The 21193-nt window shown below is 37.5% G+C and overlaps 1 protein-coding gene across 3 annotated transcripts in view; it reads right to left on the bottom strand.

Moving 5' to 3' along the window:
• Positions 1-4391: 4391 nt before the first annotated feature.
• The window catches only part of RMND5A (required for meiotic nuclear division 5 homolog A), a 54967-nt gene continuing 38165 nt past the window's right edge, over positions 4392-21193 (bottom strand). The window contains exons 5-10 of one of the 3 annotated variants that reach the window (XM_016136417.2): positions 14973-15139; positions 14099-14264; positions 11776-11878; positions 9951-10105; positions 8696-8783; positions 4392-8225 (exon numbers count right to left, since the gene is read on the bottom strand). In XM_016136417.2, the coding sequence (XP_015991903.1) occupies positions 8720-8783; positions 9951-10105; positions 11776-11878; positions 14099-14264; positions 14973-15139 (655 nt within the window). In that variant the 3' untranslated portion in view covers positions 4392-8225; positions 8696-8719. Of the gene's footprint in view, positions 8784-9950; positions 10106-11775; positions 11879-14098; positions 14265-14972; positions 15140-21193 lie in introns of all 3 variants that reach the window. The other 2 variants (XM_036224201.1, XM_036224200.1) reach the window with 2 other exon arrangements.

Here is a 21193-nt window from a genome sequence, read left to right as displayed (position 1 = left end):
CAAGTTCACACAACTAGAATCTGATGAAATCAGGATTTACACTCAGGTCTATTGACAAAGTAACATCCAGCTTAGGAAAGTCTTATAAGACTTTGAGCCAAACTGATGACAAACTGTTGACAAAATCTCAATGGATTGAGAAAAAGCTCTGGAGAATGGCAGTCTGGCAATTTATTAGAATCATAGGAGGAGTACATTAGAATCAAAGGAGGAGACATAAGGAAGGTTACATGAACTTCACTGATGGTTGATTAGGGAGGTGGGAGAAAGCAAAGCATGGATATCTCTGGGACTGGTAAGAGGAAAATGGAGAGACACGACTTTTACATTGGCGAGTACAGGATAGTTAACGTTTACAGTACATGGTATGTGGGCAACAAGATAACAACGTGATCTCGTGCTCTGGTGATGGCAGTTGTGCCTTTGAGAGGTCTGGAAAAAAAAACCTCTGACGTTTCAAAGGTATGTTATCTTAGATGCCCAAAGACAACAATTTCAAAGGTAGAGATTGACTTTCATCAAGGAAACTATAGGTTTAGATGTGACTACCCATCCATGACCTGCTTTTAGTTAGGAATCGTTACATTCACACCACCCTATGGTTATTTTTGGTCTCTGAATTTGTAAGACCCACCATGCAGGCCCTCCCTTCAGCTTGTTAGGTTTAGTATATGGCCTCCTACTCATCCACATTCCCAAGGCCAAACGCTATAGTTTCTAATATATCTCTGCTATATTGAATATTTTATAGTGTTTTTATTTAACTAGGTGAATAAAACATTTTAAAATTCTCTAAAAATCTGTAAGTACCTCAAAACCAAAGATACTTTTTACCTATGCAGCCCAAGATAGAAAACAAAGGTCGCCATCTGCTGTGATGTGAAGTAAATGGGAAAGAGTCTGTTCTAGAGCAAGTGTGGAGCAAGGGTCCTGTCTGGAATTAGGCCAAGGTTCCTGCTTCTAACATGAATACTGCCAGGGTCTGAGAAATGCAGCTGAATACATGTCAGCGAGCTAACTCTATTTGCTTAATGTATCAGGTGAAAGGCGGAGCCAACTGCTGGTGTTGATGGCTTAATTTCATTACGTGAATGAAATTTCATCGGTTTTCTATCTGAAATGCCATTAACTGTGGCACAGCCTGCAAGTTTCTTTCATCACAATCATTCACCCCTTCTTTCTAACAGAGCCTTCATTTTATTACAAGAGGCAATGTGACCAGTAAAAGACTACATTTCCCAGACTTCCTTGCAGCCAAATGTGGCTATTCAACCATTGGGTGGAGCTTCCAGGAAAGATTCTTCAAAGGGTCTAAATCAACTGGACACTTTCTTTTCCCACTCCCTCCTTCCTGCCTGGAAAAGTTATAATTAGACAGGGGTGAAACCGAGGCCACATGTAAGGCTGTGGAGTGGAAACAGGAACATGGGCCCCTGAGGCATGAAGCCACCATAAAAACCCTAGACTGCCTACTCTACACGTGCCACTAACTGGTACACACCAGCAAAGACAAAGGCCCTCGGCCCAAATTTCCTGAACCACCTCTCAAAGTTTTTTGAAATTTAATTTAGGGCTAATTAGCTCACTTATCTAAAATAACTAAAAGCAACAGAGTCTTGTGCTTAGGAATAAAAGAAAACCTGACATGCATTTCTAATCTGTTCAGAAGGGAAAAGCTCTCAAAATGATTAGACTTGAGGACTACATTTTTGGTTTAGAGGGGAAAGGACACAAAAGTCCTTTATTTGAATGACAGTACTTGCACAGTAGCTGAATGCAGCCTTCAAATGGCATAAAAACACCAATCTCTGTAAAAACACCGATCCCAACTGGAAACTGGCAAAATATTACACAAGCCACATAATACAGGAACCAGTATGAGTTAAGACAGTATGGTAAAGTTAGAAATCCACCCTCCTAGATAAGAGAAATGGGAAGCTATTTTAAAAGACAGAAGTGCATCAGTTGAAAGACAAGAACACCTTAATGTTTCTCTAAATTACAAAAAGGTTCAAAGCACTCACTAGCTCTGAGACAAGAACATTAACTTGCTGTTTTCTTCATTACATTTCTCACTATCAAATTATCTTGAGTTGTAGACAAAGTAGAGACCAAACCTGTGTTGTTCACCACTCTATCCCCAGGACCAACAATGCTCATCAAATACGACCACTCACCTTCATTGCCTACTGTACTGGCCTCCCTGGCTCTAACCTCACCCCACCTCAACCACCTTTCTTCCTACTGTAGCCAGAGTGGGCATTAAAGACACACTTATTCCGTCTCACCCTTCTCTTTCTGCCCATCAACTTCCAGTAGTTAGGTCATTGGTGGAATTAACCTCACTACAGCGTCTTGGCACTCTACTCTTCAGTAAGCACCAAGCAATCTATAAGCTCCTGGAGGCTAACGACTCCGTCTTCTTTCTCAGTGCTTGGCACTTAAAAAATCCTTTTAAGTTGCTGAAGGTGCCATAACACGGTTATTTTCTGCACTTAAAAAACACGTTTCAAATTAAAATGATTTTATTGCACAGGCCAACATTTAGCCTGAAGCACTTTGCACTTCTCTAAATTGGAAGCACACTCAAGAATTCTTATATAGGTAATACTTGTAGTGTTTAGATTTATTTACTAGAAGACTCATAAGTGCATAGGAAAAAACCTACCTCAAGAAAAGCTTTTTCAGATTTTGGGGTGGGGGGTTGTGGGGGGAGGGAAAAAAAATACTTCCTATCATACACATACTGCCAGAGATGTCAAAGTAGATTTGTGAATGGATTGTTTTATCATTGCCCCTTAATACAAGGTTTTTTAAACTGTGGATCTTGACCCATTAGCAAGTCATGAAATCAATTAAACAAGTAAGAGATGAAAAACATCAGAGTGCATCACACATTATAAGGATTAAAATTTTGTAAAACTTGTTTCAGAAATATAACTATGTGTATCGAGGTTTATGACATTCAACTTATTTCTTGGTGGGTGCCAGAAAGTTAGGGAAGCATGTTCTCTGGGGAGTGACATTTGTTTGCTGGGATAATATTTACCAAGCTCCTCTATAGGAAGGTGAGGGGCATCCAGGTTATGGTTTTGTCTTATGTGCATTTGCCATTACAAAATTCTATCATTTTACATCTCTGGTGCTCATCCTTCCTCATTTTGATGGAGAGGAGGTGGAAAATGCATTTCATCATGCTGCAACTAGAATTCCCTCAATTACCTAGATGCTTAAAAGAATACAGTGATTTTTAAAATAACTGGGTAACTGGGCACTAAAACAGTTCAAAGCAACACTAAATTAACTTTTCTTGATGACTCAGGACTTAGTCATCAAGGGAAAACGTACTCCTCATGTTCGGTACATGTGATCCTTACCTGCTGCATTTAAAGGGGAAAATACTTCATAAAATAGGGAGCATCCAGGAGTCTCCATGTAAGGTAAGCCAATTTCTTCCTAAACATGAAGATTCTGTTCTAATTCAGTAGGTCTGGGCTGAGGCCCCAGATTTAGCCTTTCCCATAAGCTCTCAGGCAATACCAGTGCTGCTATAGACCACACTTTGAGTCCAAGAGAATGCCAAGTCCTGCTGGGACAGGTGATGAGATCTATATTACCTGGGCCACTAGTTCCAAATGAACCTGGGTAGTATCCGCTACCCAGGTAAGAACTCTTCTAAAATCTCAGATGAGTCTCTGAAAAAATATATATATACAAGAGAAGCACAAACAGATTCTTAGTCTATTACTTTATCTTGTCACTGAATAGGAGAGACAACTCACCCTCTGTTTCTCCCTGGCCAAGCTGAGTGTTAGCCCCACTCCACCGGCAGCCTGGGTAGAACGCTTTTGGGCTCCTCTTCCTAGTAAAACACTATCGCTCTGGTCAGAGAGCAGGGCAGGGTCCTGGCCACCCACAGGGAGAGTTAGTAGTAACAGTAAGGAAACCACCTACTTAAAAACTGGGGACTGTGCCCTGGAGCCACCGTCTCTCCTCATACTGCTAGTAGCACAGAAGAAGGATGAGTTGGTGACAAAGAATTTAAGTTCTTTACATGCAGACTCTTAGCAAATTCTCTTTTCTGTACATTCAGCAATATTCTTTTCTCACAACTGGCACCTCCATACACCCTCCCTCCCTCCTACCTCTGTTACACTTATACGGACTGGTTCCACAGAACTTTTAAGATATGCATTTCTTTAATTTTAAAAAACATACACAGGAGAAGCCATGCATTTGACATAGGAAAACATGTTAACAACGCATTTCTTAAAGTTCCCCTAAACTCTAATATATCAGAACTTTCGAAGTTAAAATGAAATCCATGGAATTACTGGATATTCTAAACTTTTTCCAAAATCAAATGAACAGAGAATATGGTTTGTGTTAAATCAGGTTTATTGTTAGCTTTATTGCCTATAGTCTATAATATGCAACTTTATTGTGCCTTTGCAAACAAGATACATTTCTTAAAAAACTGATCAAAATTTTCCATACATATAGCTCTATATAATAGATTACAGTGCAACACTATTCTTGTTACATATTTATAGAAATACTATAGAACCCAAGAGCACAGAGTAAGCAAAAGAAATACAATCCTGAGCCATCTGATCAAAATGATTTGATGAATCCTTTAAGTTTAGAGGACACGGAGGAGGGAAAAAAACATGCACACTGCAGTCATGAGCAAAATACATTAAATACCTGTTTCTTGCTAGACACAGGTGAGGATAACGGTGAATTTCAAAGACATGCACACTCACTCACGCTCCCATTTTTTTCTCCTGCTTCCCTCCCTCCCCTACTACATTCACTCCCACCCTTTCCCAAAAGAAAAGATCAGGCACTAAATCCTAGTGAATCCCACATATGTTTGTTGGAGAATGTTAAGTGACTGCTAAAATAAAAGTGTAGGTCCTCACCCATAATAGGAAACAAAGCATGTGCTCTAAGTCAACTCCAGCTTCTTCCACCTCTTTGGAAGTAAATGAAGCATATGCTTACCGTAGTTTAAAACTACAGAGGGAAATGTCTTGAAAACAAAACTGTTTTCTCTCCCTATGTCTTGAAGTAAAATCAACAGTGGAAAACTTGCCCTAAAACTAGTTGCCTCATCTGTTACCAAAATACATCTGTCATTCTATTTTTGGTATCTATTCAATTATAGTTCAATAAACAGTCCATGAAGTTTGTACCTGCTTATGGTAAACACTGCAGTACCATATAAAACCTGCGACAGCTGGACAGGCTTACGAAGTACACTGAAGGTATGTGTTCCTTGTTAACATTCCCTCAAGACCACAGCATTCTAGTATTACCAAAGATAGTGTATGTAATGAAAGGTATTTGGTTTGTCTTCACCTTATACACCCTAGTGATGAAATTAAATTAACTAAACTATGCTTCCATTTCTTCCCTGAAAATAACCTGAGTCTTCTGACTAAGCAAACTGACCAGATGGACTAGCAGTTGACTTAATCAGAGGTTGAGCTGGAAAACCAGAGGGCTAATGTCTACCAGCGGCTTGTCTTGTGCGGGTAACCAAGAGTTCTTGGTTTTTGTAGTATTATCCCAAAGGCTGAAACCACTGAGGTGGAAATTACTCACAGCATAAAGAATACTGCACGTAAACTGCATAACCTGTGGGACTACCTGGAGAGAAAAAAGGATCCTCATTCCCCACATAATTTGGTGTGGGTTTATAGTGTCTCTGTATGCATCGGCTGCCATAGAAAAATCAAAATGAACGATTTACTTTATAACTTTCTTATGTTCAATTAAATGCTCAAACACCCACAAAATACTGACATACTCTATGAATATGAGGTGGCTCTTTTCTTCAAAATTTTTAAAATTAAGAGGCACCAATACCCGTTCACTTATGTATTGAAAGTCTCATAACACCACCACTAAAACAGCAGAAATGGCATCTGATGATCACAAAAAGGAGAAAAGATTTAAAGACAACCTTAACCACTGTACTTCAGATTGTACTTGAAAGCACAGATGCTCTGGCTAAACCAGAACCTAAGGATCTAGTAAGGTTTTAGTAGTTTAGCTCAGTCCATGGCTGATAAATGGAAATGGTTCCCAGAGAAATTTAAGAATCCACTCTGAAATCATTTTCAATGTAATTATAATTAGTCTGACTGTAAAAAATCTTAGCTCTAGGCAGAACGTGAAGAACATCCTCCTACACTGCTGATACCCATCGCGTCAGCAATGATGTGGCCCCGACACCATTAGTGAAGATGTTTCTAGAGCAGGAAAGACAACATGTTATACTTCAGTATCTTTGGTTAAGGTCTGGCCTCTTCAAATCCACCTCTCCTTCACATTTAGTCACCAATGACTTTTAAATCCATGCATCTAGTTAAAGGTCACAACAAATAGTTTTCACATTAAATTGTTAGATCAAGAGTTTCAATTTTTTGGCCTTAATCCTGTCCAGGACTACAAGGACCTTGCACAGAAAGCTGTAAAATCAAATGTTTCAGTTAAAGCATGTTCCTTTTAAAGTTCCATGAGCTTCACAGAAAACTGTCAATAGGATTCCCAACACTGGGAGAGGGACAAAGCAGAGCTCTGGCTTTTGTCTTTTAAAGTGGCCTGAGACTACTTTGTGAGTCGCTGGCCACCAAAAATATTTACCAGCAGCCTCTAAAGCAACATCTATATTATTCAAACCTTATGAAACCTAAATGTTATGTAGGTGTTTGAGGTGGAAAAGGTGAGACTAAGTTGTAAATAAAGCTAAATCTGACCTAATGAGAAAAAGGTTTTAAAGAAGATGCTCTGGGTTTATTTCAAAATAAAAAATATATAATAAACCAGCTTTACATCCTTAACCAGAGTAGTGTATTGAATTCTCTACCTTCCCTCTGGAGTCCAAAGAGCTTCTCTCTGCTTTGTTCCTTCACTGCTTTAGTAGAGAGAGGTGAAACTTTAGAGAGGGTTCCCACAGGAAAGCAGACACACAGGGAAAAAGTTGCCGTGAGGCTAAGACCAAGGCTGGACAGAGCAAGCATTCTGAACAGGCTAATCACGATTCTCGGCCAACTAACCTACGTGGCCCACAGTGACCCTCAACATGTAAGGCCTGACCAGACACATCGTTCAGGCAGGGCTTTCCACAGTACCCATCTAACCTTACGAACAAAACCTAGCTCTCCCAAGCAAGCATTTCAGGAGAAGCCATTCATTCAGGCTGGTACACTACTGCAAATGCTGCCATTTTCCAATTAGCACCAAATCTGTTCTCTCCCTCCCCCCTCAAACTAAGCCAATCTGTAGTTTAAAATGTGAAGTGTCATGGTTCTCTTTGATTCTGTGCCTTCTTCTCTTTTCATTTTCTCATGAAAGTTTTTCTATATTGATGTTCATTTCCATGTCAGATGAAATAAAGTTGCAAAATACTTGGTGATTTTCATACAACATTCTTCTCATAATGAAGTAACTTAATGGGTTTAAGTTAGAATTATGTCCACAGAAGTCTTTTTCCTTGTAGTTCATCATACAGAGAAAGACTCTTACACATGGCTATTTCTGGATAGTGCATTAAATGAATATACCTCACAAGAGAAAAGATCGTTATGTGTATCCTTTAGAATAATATACAGATTCACAGTCAATGAGATGATACGCTGCAGGAGAGGCAATGAACAGTGTACTATTCAAATACAAAAACAGCAATAAACATATTCCATACTACAGAAAATGTGCTAGATTCTAACTTTTAGGATTTAACAATGAGTTGGTAACTGCATTTTAGGACTGAACATGCTTCCTCCCTTTCAGATGCACAATGTTTGATGCTGGTGTATACACACACACGCGCGCGCGCACGCACACAACACTGTGTCTGCAATGATATACAAATGCAGGAGACAGTCAAGTCCTGAAGGCCAATTTCAGAGAACAGGGCTACCAAGACCAAGAGAGCAAATATCAACTTAAAAACACTTCTAACTTCAGAATTTCATTTTATTGAGCACACTTTTAAAACAAGCACCTCTTGGCAATAAAAGCAAAGAAACAATAGTACTCCTTCCACTGTTATAGTGGAAGATTTCTCACACCAACCTGCTAAATTCATGAAGGAATTTTAAACAGGTAGCCATGCTATCAACAGAGCTCAAATGCAGGCCTGCTGACTTCTCAGTGAGAGGTGGAGCAGAGAAAAACATCAAAAAGCAAATTTGGAATCTATCACAGCTTTCTTCCTTAAGCAAAAAAAAAAAATGCAAATTAGTTTTATAACCACATTTCAGTTTTTCTGAAGAATTTTCATTTACTTATGTACACATAACAAAAAATAAAACCTTTTCACAAACATTCTCAAAGCTTACAATTATCAAGTAAATGACAAAAGTAAAAGCAGGAGAAATACTAAACACATGGCAGGGAGGTCAAGTTCTGTTTCTGCTCTTAAAGAGTAAAAAAATCACCATATAATTAAGTACAAAAACCTGCATTGAATGACAACTGCTGGTGTATTTACTTGATCAAAAATGAAGACCAAGAATATAATAAAGCCCTATGATAATATTCATCTGGAGCACTCCCTCAGTGTGTGTGCACTAAAATGTTGGCAAAGTTTCTGGAGCATTAGCTTATATAAACACGGGAGTCCTTGGTTAGCTGCATTAAATGGAACGGTCTCTTCTGAAATCCACAATTCAGTTTCACTTACAAATTGCAAACTAAAATCATTTCTTCAGAAAAATATCTGTTTGGCATCTCCTGGACTTTGTTCCATTGGACAATATGGACATTTTAATCTAAAAACAAGAAAAAACACATTGACTCAAAGAACATGTAATGAGCATCAGTAATGAGCATTCAATATCATCTAATTATAAAATGGCTTTAGCGATTAGACACACACAGACTCAGACACATGTCTGTATTTTGAGGGTTAACTATGTTTTCCCTTAATATAACTAGCTTTGAAGGGTCACAAATAGATACCATCTAAGGAAACCCTAACCTGAAAGGCCCTTTTTCAGCAGAAATAAGTAAAAATTGTTTTGTAAACAAAAGACAATTGTTCTGAAAACTGCTTTTGGGGGTTTCAAAAGTAAATTCAACTTTTCTCCTTCAAGGTTTAGGTTGCACCTATTTCCAAATGAATTTCAAATCTATTGGTCACACAATTCACTTAAGTGCAGCAAATTTGATGCCAGCTGCTGAGTCTACAAGGCATGTAGCTTACCAAGAGCAACCGATATGCCTTGTAGTAGAGCACACGAAACCAGCATGTTTCACGGTTTGGGAAGGGCATAAACACCTTCGTTACATGCCAAGGCCTCCTCTTAAAGGAAAGAGTTTATTATACTGGGTCTGAAATAAATGCCAGTGAAAAATTTTCTAGCTGCCTAAGCTAGAAATAGACTTCTGGAACTTTTTTTTTAAGTTGGGTTCATGATGTATACAAATTACACATGTATATATCCTTGAATTAGCAATTTCAATTCTATAATTTTTTTTTAAAATCACATATAGATAGGGTAATTCACTTAATAATAACAAAAGTTAAATGCTCACCAATAAGGAACTGGTTAAATGATCATTATTCCCATATAGTGAAATACTCTACAGCTTTAAAAAGAGAATGAAGTCTCTTTCTGTAGAACATAAAAGATCTCCAAGATATACCACTAAGTGACATAACAGTATATAATATGCTACATGCTACCATTTGTGAAAAAGGAAGGAGGGACAACACTGTATTGTCTACCCAAAAGAGTTAAAGATCATGTTTATAAACCTAATTCATGAACAAATTTAAAAGACTGACAAAAGATCAGAAACCACAATGCCAAATGAATAGTTATAAAATCTATTTTTAAATTTTAGTGACATTTATTTACCCTCATTACTTCTTATCTTCCCATCAAGTTACAAAAGAAAATTTTTTACTATCATTTAAAAAGTCTGACACTTACTTGCTACCATTAAACATTTTATTCAGGGCATCTCTTGATATAATATGACCACAGACCAATTTCATTGGTGGATTGTTATCTGTTGTTTGCTGACGAAGAATGGGACAGGCAAATATTGAGTGATACCAGCACTTTTTACCAAGGTCCACTTCAATCTATTAAAAAATGTAAAAAGGCCCAAGTTATAGCTCAGAACACCATCATGTTAGTATGCACTGTGCAGCAAAGAGCATTTATCAAATCTATTTATCTGAATGTACCTTTTTATAGTACTCTTCTAATTCAAGGAATTCAAGTATTACTTTATAATTCTAAATTAACCTTCGAAATTATTCATTCATAATACTACTTTCAAACCAAATTCTGCTGCCTAAGAGTTAAGAGTAAAAGGCAAAACAATGCTCTGAAATTCAAAGTCTTGAAAGTTCATCAAATTATATCTAACAGCAAAACCCATCAGAAATCCCAAGTGCTTTTTAGCACACTTAGCTAGATGATAAAATTCAGTAATTCCTTTAAAGGCAAGCTAAACATGGTTTACTTCTGTGCGAACTCCAGATCTGAGTTTTCCATGTTTTGTTTGTAAGTCCAGAGAAACCACCTGAAACAAGGACTTTAAGCTAAAGTTCAGCAGAACCTTTCACAATTTGTACATCAGGGGCCACAGCACTTATATCGATTATTTCTCTTTGCAGTGAACAAAAACAAAAGCTATGACATCACCTAGCATAGCAGTTGGCAAGTGACAGAGGCTCCCCTAATGCCAAATCTGTTTTCTTTCTTTTGAAATCTAAAATGGCTATCAATATAAAAGTCTACACCCAGACTCTTTGAAGAAAGCTGACAAAGTGTAACAGCATAATCTTGAGAAAAAATGGCCAGATCATCACTTTCGACTGCTTTATTACCTGACACACAAACCTTAGGTGAATTCAGATTTCAGTTAGTGCACAAGTGTCGGAGATGCTGACAACATTAACTTGGGAAACTGCCAGATTCTTGTAGGTACCAGCCTCAGCAAAGCTCAAATGAGCAGCAGCCAAGCAGGGGTGCTTGCTGCTTGTGTCCTGACCACACTCAAGACTGGGGATGCACCTGTGCTTTGAATCAAACCAGATCTCTGAAGAGAAGCTGGCACAGCCAACAGACAGTTACCAGCTGGAGGAATAAGTAAGGGCAGATAAAGATGTGCACAGATGTGGCAGAAAAGAAGCAAAAGCCAAATGCATGTCACGTTTTAGCCCTTTAGGGTCCATGATACAACCATGCAGGAATAATTCCCAAAGTGACAGTGCCTATTGTCAGAGGCCTGGTAGAAACTGCTTACAGTGACCTTCATCCCTACCATGATAGCAAAACTTGACTTCAATAACGATGTGCCTATATAATTAGTATTAGAAAACTATAACCAGCACAAATCCATGATCTCATAAATATCAATGCTTATGACAAAACTAAATCCAATCAAATTGATTCACTGCTTTTATATTTTTAAAAAAATTGTATAAGAGTGGTTTGTCAACTACAATGCAGAACACACTGCATGCTACAGTATACCCCACCCTCCCTACTTCCGATGTCTTCCTTCATTAGCTTTCATTACCACTCAAAGACAAAATTTTAAGAAGGCTCGTCTAGTGCCTCCAATTTGTACTCACTCTTCATTTCTATTATTTAGTCATGTCACCACATACATAAAAGAAGCCCTATCAAAGAGCTACAATAATGTTCCCCAGTTAAAAGGCAAGACTGACATTTTAAACCCTTAACATGCACATTCTTCTAGTAGCAAGAAAGGTAAATAACCAATAGAAAAATGACTCACAGGTAATTCATCTTTCTGGTTCCAAACTCCAGTACACTGCCTCTGCTCAATCACAGCTTTAATATTAATTAAAGCTGGCAGTGCCACACACCCTGCAGAGAAACTAGGAGAACAGAAGAGGAAATGTCAATACCAGTATCAGGCCAGTGTCAGACAGCTTGGTCCTATGCATATTGATTCCTCCAGACTGTGTGCGGGTGCCCTGGATACCAGGCACAGAGCCCTTCGCTCTGCTAAATTAGTACACACACAAATAAGTTTTAAATTATATAAACCCACAAGATTTAATGGACTCTGCATACCCTTCATTAATGACATTCTGACATTTTCTTGCACAGTTCCTTCTAGACTGGGATTCACCCCTGTCAAGGGCACAAGTACTCAGATCTAGAAGTGCGAGCAGTCACCCCTCAGCTGAATCCCTCTTCAAGACTGCCCTTGGCTAAAGAAAGCCACCTGACGAAGGTCACATTTGATGACTGCTCCACAAAGATACAAAAGTCTAGTCCTGCTGTCCCAATTTGGGACAACTCCACAGGCCCATTTCAGCTCCAAGAGCTCCTCAGGGATGGGCTGAGGTCTTTGGTGAGACGGCATCACATTCCAGTTTCTCCCTCTGCCTAATCCTGCTGCTTTCATTTCCCCATTGGGGTGGATCCCAATAAATTTCATGTCAATTTCCATCTGTTTCAGAGTCTGTTCCCCAGAGAAGCTGACCTGCAGCCTGGTCATTCATTATAGTTAAATGCATGCGAGTCTTCTATCTCAGATGGAACACCCTGTGGGATGCAGACTGTACCTTATTTGTCTTCATATCCCACACACTGCCTGGAGCAGAGAAGAGATTCAAAACACTTGAGGAATTAAATGAAAAGAAGAGCTAAAGAAGTTATTTTCTTAAAACAGTTAAGCTTTTTGATTTCAGGACTCCTTCACTTGCTTAAACATTAGGGATATCAAAGAGCAATTGTTTTTGTGGGTTACATCTATCACACTTTATTATATTAGAAAATAAAACCACAACTTTAAAAATATTGATTCATTTAAAAATAAAATATTACATGTTATAATAACATTCTTATCAAGATTCCCATATTTTCCAAACCAAAAGTAACTTTGTGAGAGGAGTAGCACTGCTTTACACTTTTACAAATCTCTTTAATGCCTGGCTTAATAGAAGACAGCTGAATTCTTAAATTTTCCTCTGCATTCAATCTGTAAAATGTGTTCTTTTGGTTGAAGTAAATGATGCAGCCTCACAGAGATATGTAGAAATTTAATTGCCTTTTCAGGTAATTGTGATATCCTTTAATGCCACACCAAAACTCAACAAGTAGTAGTTTCTTAAAGGTTAGTTGCACAGTGGAATCTGCATCCCTACCATTGAATTTTTTGTACCCTGCTACATTAAAATCCAATGGTCTATCTTGTACTTTGAATCTTTAACAGAAGCATGATTCAGTGAGATCATAATGAATTAAGATCTTCAAAGTGTTAACACATATCTTATGATATCACAAAATCAAATTCATTAATTATCACATCCAATCTCATCAGAAAAGTCTTTAAGTACCGGGGAAGCTGTCGAGCTCACATTGGCCATACAAGTTTTCCAAAAGTTCTACTTTAGCTTGAAATCTTGAATTTTATCATTATGGCAAAAGATACTGTCAGTTGTTTTCCTTGATGTGGCAGGCTTTGTTCATTTGAAAAAACCTGAGTGTAAATAACTACAGTTTGTCTTTCAGTGATTCTTTCAAGTAAAAACTATGTTCCATGAAAAAAGCAACCAACTTATTAACTCTTAAACAATATACAGGTGCTTTTTATGGAGACAATCACACTTTAGCACAAAGCTGAGGTCTTTTATGTGAACTTACTATTCTGTGACACAAAATATAAAAAGACGTGTATTCAAATGTCAAGATTTAATAAAACTAATCATTTTTAATGTCAAGAACATCCTTGAGTAAAACTAGCATGTCTTAAACTGCAAGTGTGTGGTGGCGAGGAACACTGGATTTTGAGTCCACTGTCCTGATCTGTGCTAACACTCAAGCACTTTGTTTCCGCACCACCTGTGCAAATGTCAGTACAGTGAAAAAGGCTCTCAGAGACGTCCAGGGGTTCACAGACTACACTTTGAGAACCACAGCTCTAAAGCTGTCACTGTCAATTGTGACCATCTTTTGAAATACTAACTGCATTCTTCTTCAGAAAGATAAACATTTTCTTGACTTTAAACATCAAGAACTAGACAACATTATGAAGAACTGACCGATCTGATACATATTTCAGTAAAAGAGAGGATCAATTTCCATACCTGACACTGAGAGGGGACTCCACGGAGAGACCCAGGAGGGCACAGGCATCTCGTGTAAAGATGTCACAGATGTCAGCCCACTGGTTTGCATCAAGTAGGTGAACATACGGCGAGTTCTCAATCCCTTGTCTCAGGTACACGAGGCTTCCCATCAAAACCTGAATGTCTAAACAAAAGCAGCAGCGACTTGGAGGTGTGAATGATTACACCTGAAATAGAGCTGGCTTGCAGGTAATAAGCTGAGAGAGGTGAGAATACCCCCAACTGACACAGCCTAAGATAATTTATTAACAATGTCTTCTAAAATTCTGGTCCTTAAGCTTGTTTTTTCCCTTTACTCTAAATTAAAAAGAAATCGTAGAGAAAGAGGAGAAGAAAAGGAAAGCACTAAATGTTGAACTTGCAGTCATTTTATTCTTATACATAGCATAGTATAATTACCATTATCTTGAGGAGTAACAATTATGTTATAAATGGGGCCATCATATATCTTTGGGTGCAGAACTGGCCAGTACTCATACACTGACACTTAGGGTTAACTGCTGCCACCCTGGTGCACCATGAAACACTTTGTTGTTTCATAGCAGCAGCATTAGGGGGAAGGAGGACCAGAGGGAGCCAGTACATACTTCATTCTTTCTCATGTCTGCTCTTAGTTTAATACAGAATCCCAAAAAATGCAATGTCTCTTTCTGACTTTTCACTCATGAGTCTTCAATATTTTATTTTTGTTCCAGAGCTTTTGCTGTGATTATCATCTATAATTGTTTTAGTTTATTAGCAAATATGTATTAGATCTAGTTAAGATAAATTTAAATTCCAGCGGTGACTATAGACCAATTCTAAACATTAAAACATCTGGCTCTAGACTTACCTTTTTGATGATTTAGGGCAAATGGCTGAAAATTTTTAGCATATTGTAATGCCTCTCGCTGATTTGTAGTTCCACCCATTAATAAGCTAATAAAATACAATCTGTGTAGCTTAAATTCCAAGGAGCTGTTCTGGGCTATAAGCATTTCTCGGTTTGATACCGCCCATCTAAAGAAAAAGCAAAAAAGATTTTAATAATTAAGAGCACAGGCAAGGTGTGTTAAAAATTGAAACCTAACAACATGAAAAAAGGGTTTGGGCTGCCATCTTGTGGGAGTCAGTGGTAACATCATTCCCTGGGCCCAGAAACTTTTATAAATAAAGTAAATTATAACAATTAACCTAAAGAGGCTTTTCAGCCAGTGGAGAAAAATGAAAAGTATGTTAAATGACAACTACATATTTAGTAAGGTTTTACACTAAGACAAGATTGACTCTGATGAGCACATAACAGATCTGGAATTGTACAAGGCCATACTTTGAAGCAGGTGTCAGCAATGAGACTCACTACTCAGCTGCCTAGAACCACTACTCTTTTGTTAAACTGACATGTTTATAAATGAATCACAAGATTCTGAAGGGGGAACATCTATCTTCAAACTTTTGTTAGGTGCAAAATGTTGAGCTACTCGTGTCATTAAAAACAGTAATCACGGGCATTTACCCTCAAAGTGCTTTCAGACTAATCAGGCAGATAAACCTACATAAACATCATACGTTGTATCACATTGTGCCAAAAAGATTTATACAAACATAGTGCTAATGAGAGAAAAAACAATGTTTTAACATTTTTTAAAGTCATTTTTCCTGTCAGTTTTGAATAATCCAAAGTACAGTGACTTGGGCCTCTATGACACACAGTTGGAATAACCAATCTTAAATTGGGACTACCAGTTCAGGTGAGCACTAAAGTAGAAAAGTACATCAGCCAGCTGTTAAATTCAATTTTGCAATCAAGTGGTAAGAAGCATTATTTTACTTCTCTAAACATAATAAGATGTAAAAGCTGTTAGTATCACATTCTTCTTTAATCTGACCTTTAGTTGGGCAAATATTCCCTACCTAACCCAGTTTGCCAGGACCACTGAAATCTGAACTGGGTGTGAATAAAAGTCTGAGTAACTACAACTATAAGAGCAAAATGCTTCAAATTATTCACAATGAATCAGCTGACTGAAATGAGACTTTACAGAGTTATACTTTCACTGGATCCTATCCTTCCCAAAAAGGGCTGCACATGCATATGAATATTCTTCAGCTTGTTGACACATCTATATTTTGAGTCAAATCATGAAGCTTCTCTGACCTCAAAGTCAAAATGATTTTTAAAAACATCAATTACCCAGATCTTGGAAATACTTATATTTAAGTAAGCCTTGGATCCTTGCCTGGCACTAAGGTGAATGCAGTCAAGATGCAACATCAGATCTGATAAATCCTCCCACACAAACAAGATACTTCCAGCAGCTATCTTTTGTAACTGCCCAGCACCAATCGTCAGCATCAAAAGTACTGTGTTTCTGGCAGTCTCTAGTCTATCAGTCACCTTCTTGACTCCCAAATCCAAGGAGTGCATTTAAATCAGGTCATTTACCTTAAATTTATCCCACCCCCTCTCATTCATAAAAGCTTGAGTATGTTTTCCTACAAATAAAAGAAGCAAGAAACCTTTTTTTCCGCTTTTGATATGTGGTATATGTGTAAAAGTTTCTAAAGTTAAAGAAGGGAGTTAATAGAGCAGCTATAAATTTTAGTAAACGGTGAAATCCAGCAGAAAAAGGGCAAAGTCTACAAGCGGGTGATTCACAAAAGAAAACAATCTATTTCATTGTCATAGGCAAATGTTCATGATATAATGTTAAAAGGGCAGGGGGATGGGAGGGAAGGTATGATATATAGAAAAAAGTAACCCTGGTCACCAAAATTTTTAACAGTAATAACTCCCAGAAAGTTGGACTTCATGCATTGCTTATCACTCACTACTGCATGGGCTATGATTAATCAGAACAGCAACCACTGGAGGAGCACCAGGGGACTTAAAACAACCAGAAGGATACACCGACAGTAGCTAACAGTAATCCAGGTGACAGTGATTTTTAAAATAGTCTGTGTGTCCTATGTTTCCCAAGTTTTCTATAATAAAAACATATTACTTTTACATTTAAAAAGGTAATAAATTTTTAAGGTAATGCTAGCTAAAGAAACAAAACTTTATTTCCTTTTTTCATCAAAAAACTAAACAGTAATTGCAAATCACATTTCTTAAAAGTAATTCAAGCTTTTCAAGCTTTAAACATATATGCCCCATTTTCTTTTAACTTGGAGAGGTGTTTAGACAATTCCTTAATATATTGCTTGAATTTATTTTTATACATTTTCAATTTGTTATAAACAAGGCTAATAATCATAAAAAATTGGCTTTGTGAATTCCTGTTCCCCACACCACCAAGAAATTTTTAGAAAAGTAAATGATACCCATTACAAAAAGGAGCTGAGGAAGTATAGGGAGAGTGTAAAATCTCAGATTCATAGAATACAAGTTTTCACATGTTTCTTAGTCATATATTTTGTCATTCCGTTCTGAAACAATGTTATATTCATTTCTGAGTATTATACTAAGCCTAAATATCACAAGGCAGGGGATTAGAATAACTATTTCTAAGCTTTTCCCTCTCTGGCAAAATGTCATTTTCTAAATTAAGGATGCCATTTCCCATTTTTACCCCCTAAACATGTAAGCACATTTAAACATCAAGGTGAAATCCTTGCCTGATACAACCTCTCCCTCATACTCCCAGGACTGTACCTAGGTAATCACCATTTGTATTTTCTTGACCTCAATTCCTTGGCTACAATTAACTGGCCAGATAAGCATAGCTTTTAAAGTCACTATGTGTTGCCTCCTAATAAGAAAGTTCATATAGCTTTTACCTCCTTTATGACAACTTCGTGATCCTACATCTTTTGTTGTATAAGTTCCTGATGGGGTTACCTTCCATGACAATCATCAGAACATTCTCCTTAACTAATCTTTGGATCTGGGCACAAATTTCACAGCAGCATTCTTATCCACACTAGCAGCCCCCGCAGATAATTTAACATTAGTCAATTCATGATGACTTTTGAAATGATGAAACCATTTTTTATTGGCAGGAAAGTTCTTCAATCTCCTTATAATTACTGTTTTGTTTCAATGAGGCAACTTCATCAACATTTTGGCCTGAATGTTAGCCAAACTGATGGAGCTGTTTTTTTTTTGTCTTCGAGCCAAAGTAGATGTAAGCATTCCATCACTTAAACCATAAGGAGCTTTGTGTTCTCAGTGCAATTTAAATAAAGGATGCTGAAGCAACTTTACTTGGTTTTTATATTCATAAAACTTTTTCAGTATGCTCTGTATCATAGTTTCATGCAGGCCTAGGTCTCATCCTAGTTTCACTTTGCTGTCATCATTTTCAAGTCTTTTAATCTCACTCAATTATACATCTAGCAATTCAACTTTGCTGACCAAGTCCCTCTCTTTCAATTATTCCATTTTGGTAATATGCCACATGGGTTTATCATGGGGGGATGAAGTGCCAACGTAACTATATACTTGCTGTCTGAGGGTGAATGAGTGATACACAGTGACCAATCACTGACAGACTTTGAAAGAAATGATGTGATCATGATGCACAACTATTATTTATGTTGTGATGTGTAGACTGAAGAGTTGGCACAGAGAAGTTTGTATTTTATGCTATTATTCACAATTAACGTATCATGGTAATTGAAATTTGAACTGTGTCATTGGGGAACTTGTGTTAACTAAACTTTGGTAAATGAAATCTGGGCACATTGGAATTGTGCAGAGAGGACCGCCCAGAGGTTCAACAGAAAAGAACACAGGGATCTTAGAGGCAAGAGGTTACTTTATAAAGACAAGGAAGGCTCACAGTGGTACAACAAAGAAAAACGTAAATTTGAGTTACTGAGTAAGTCAGGGTGTCCATGATCTATTTTCATGAAACTCAGAGAATTAGAAAGAAAAAGAGATTAGTTTTCTATTTTTCACCAAAATCTCTGCCCCTCCCTGCTGCTTCTTTTTTTTATTTTTATTTTTTATTTTGATGAGGAAAGGCTCAGCTGGAAAATCCAGAGGTTTATGCCAGGAGGAGAAATTATGCCGCCACTAGGCGAAAAAAACAGTGGCTGGCCAACAGGATAAATTAAAGGCATTTGTTATGTGATTTGAAGAATTAAAGGGGTAAATAGGCCCACTGAGAATAGAATGGAGATAGAGAAAGGTATAGGCTAAGAAAAACATGCAAACATATTCAAATAATCTGATCTAGCAACTAACATTACCATCAATAGTGATGTGTCCAGGTGAACTAAAGCCAATCCAGATAGAAGACTTGCTTGTTCCCGCTATGAAATTAGAAGACTTTCTTCTAACATAGGTCCTAAGTTAATTTTTCAACAGTACAAACACAAATTGAGTAGCTGAGAAAGAGTTGAAAAATTAAAGGCCCAGGTTCAATTACCGTATTGTCTACAACCTTCCTAATAATCACTCCATGCACTGAACTTTAGATGTCCTTATCTGAACCTCTCACATGGCTCGCACAATGTATTTGGTAGGAGTTTCTGGTCTCTTAAGGGTATTTGATTTATGGAGCAGAAATAGGGATAGAAGATAGTCACTGCCTTAATTAACCTCATAAAAACCAAATCCAAAACCTACCAAGCACACAGAACTACAAAAGCACAAAAATATAATCAGCACCAAAAACTTAACACACTGTCTTACAAAACAGTAGAAGAATATGACCAGAAAGAGGAAAAAAAAAAAAAAACAGATATATTAGGGTACAGAGTTCTGTATTCTAGATAATGGGATTTCTAGCAGAAAACGTGATTTTTAATTTTTTTAAAAAAACCAACCACCACTATACTACAACCAGCAAGCTAACTAAACATTCAGTTAAATTATAACTTTACTGTGACTTTTAGAAATAAATTCTACTCCCTAATCTAAGGCTATGAGAGTACTGTTGGCTTTGGAACCATTCCGCATTTAGAGAAGCACTGTAGGCAAAAAAAAATGACACCCAGTAAAGACACCAATGTCACAATCATCTCTGTTCACTGCCACTGGATCCTCCAGACCTTCTGGCCCTCTTCCATAAAAACACCCTGAAACAAAACTACTTACTTAGAACAACTCACATTTATTTATATAACTGTCCTACAGAAAAATCAAGCATTAATTATTCTAATTCTTGGGTCTCTGAAAAGACTTGGCACATTGTTAGCCCCATATTTAGAATATCCATATTATTCCAAAAATAATCAAAACAAGATTCCATCTCCAGAGTTAGCTGTTCTCTTCCAGAAACCTAATTGACTGAATTAGTCGTTTTATCTCTCTCCTCTCACAATTTCACCAGTCTTTGTTGTTGTCTATTTCTGGTGATAATGAAATAAAAATGCCTCTTGTAGAGACCAGGCGACATGGCGTAGATGATAAAGGCTTTGCTCATCCCTTCCTGAGACCACATTAAAGTTGTGACAGAAACACAGAGCAACTGTCTGCCTCAAATTACTCATGGTCTGTTCAATCTAACACCTTTCTGTGGTCTACACTAATATTTTTTTCTCTCTTCTGCAAAAAATTCTGTAACTTCTCTCTTTCTTATAACCATTCTGTTCCCTTATTACATTGTACTAAGGCTTTGCAAATTCTAAAGCGCTATGAGGCCCCTGGGCCTGCTCTGGGTGTTGAAAAAACAAGGTTCCTAAATCTGCAAGGCTGAAAGTCAGGTCCTGGACTGTGCCAAATCCATCAATGTAATATTACTCTTTGAAGCACCTTTAGAAAAGCAACCAAGTGGCTTCCCCTAAAGGCAAGCACTTTCTTTCAAAATGCTGGCACAAGCTACAAGGTCAGTTTCTATTTTTCTAATATTTATTCATCTCTTTGTATTAAATTACTGTTCTTCTCTTGCTGATACTACAAACGATCTCTGACTTATGATGGTCTGAATTCAGAATTTTTTTACTTTATGACAGTGCAAAAGTGATCTGCATCCAGTAAAAACTATACTTTAATTCTTGATTTTTGATCTTTTCTGGGCTAGCAACATGTGGTACAATACTCTCTTGTGATGCTGGCAGCAGCAAGCGAGATGATTTTGCCCAACTGTAGACTGACGAAATGTTAAGTGTTCTGAGAATGTT

This window comes from Rousettus aegyptiacus, unplaced genomic scaffold (assembly GCF_014176215.1).
Source record: "Rousettus aegyptiacus isolate mRouAeg1 unplaced genomic scaffold, mRouAeg1.p scaffold_m13_p_7, whole genome shotgun sequence".
Classification (NCBI taxonomy): Eukaryota; Metazoa; Chordata; class Mammalia; order Chiroptera; family Pteropodidae; genus Rousettus; species Rousettus aegyptiacus.
The sequence above is the reverse complement of the archived record's forward strand: the minus strand, read 5'-3'. Positions and strand labels throughout refer to the sequence as shown.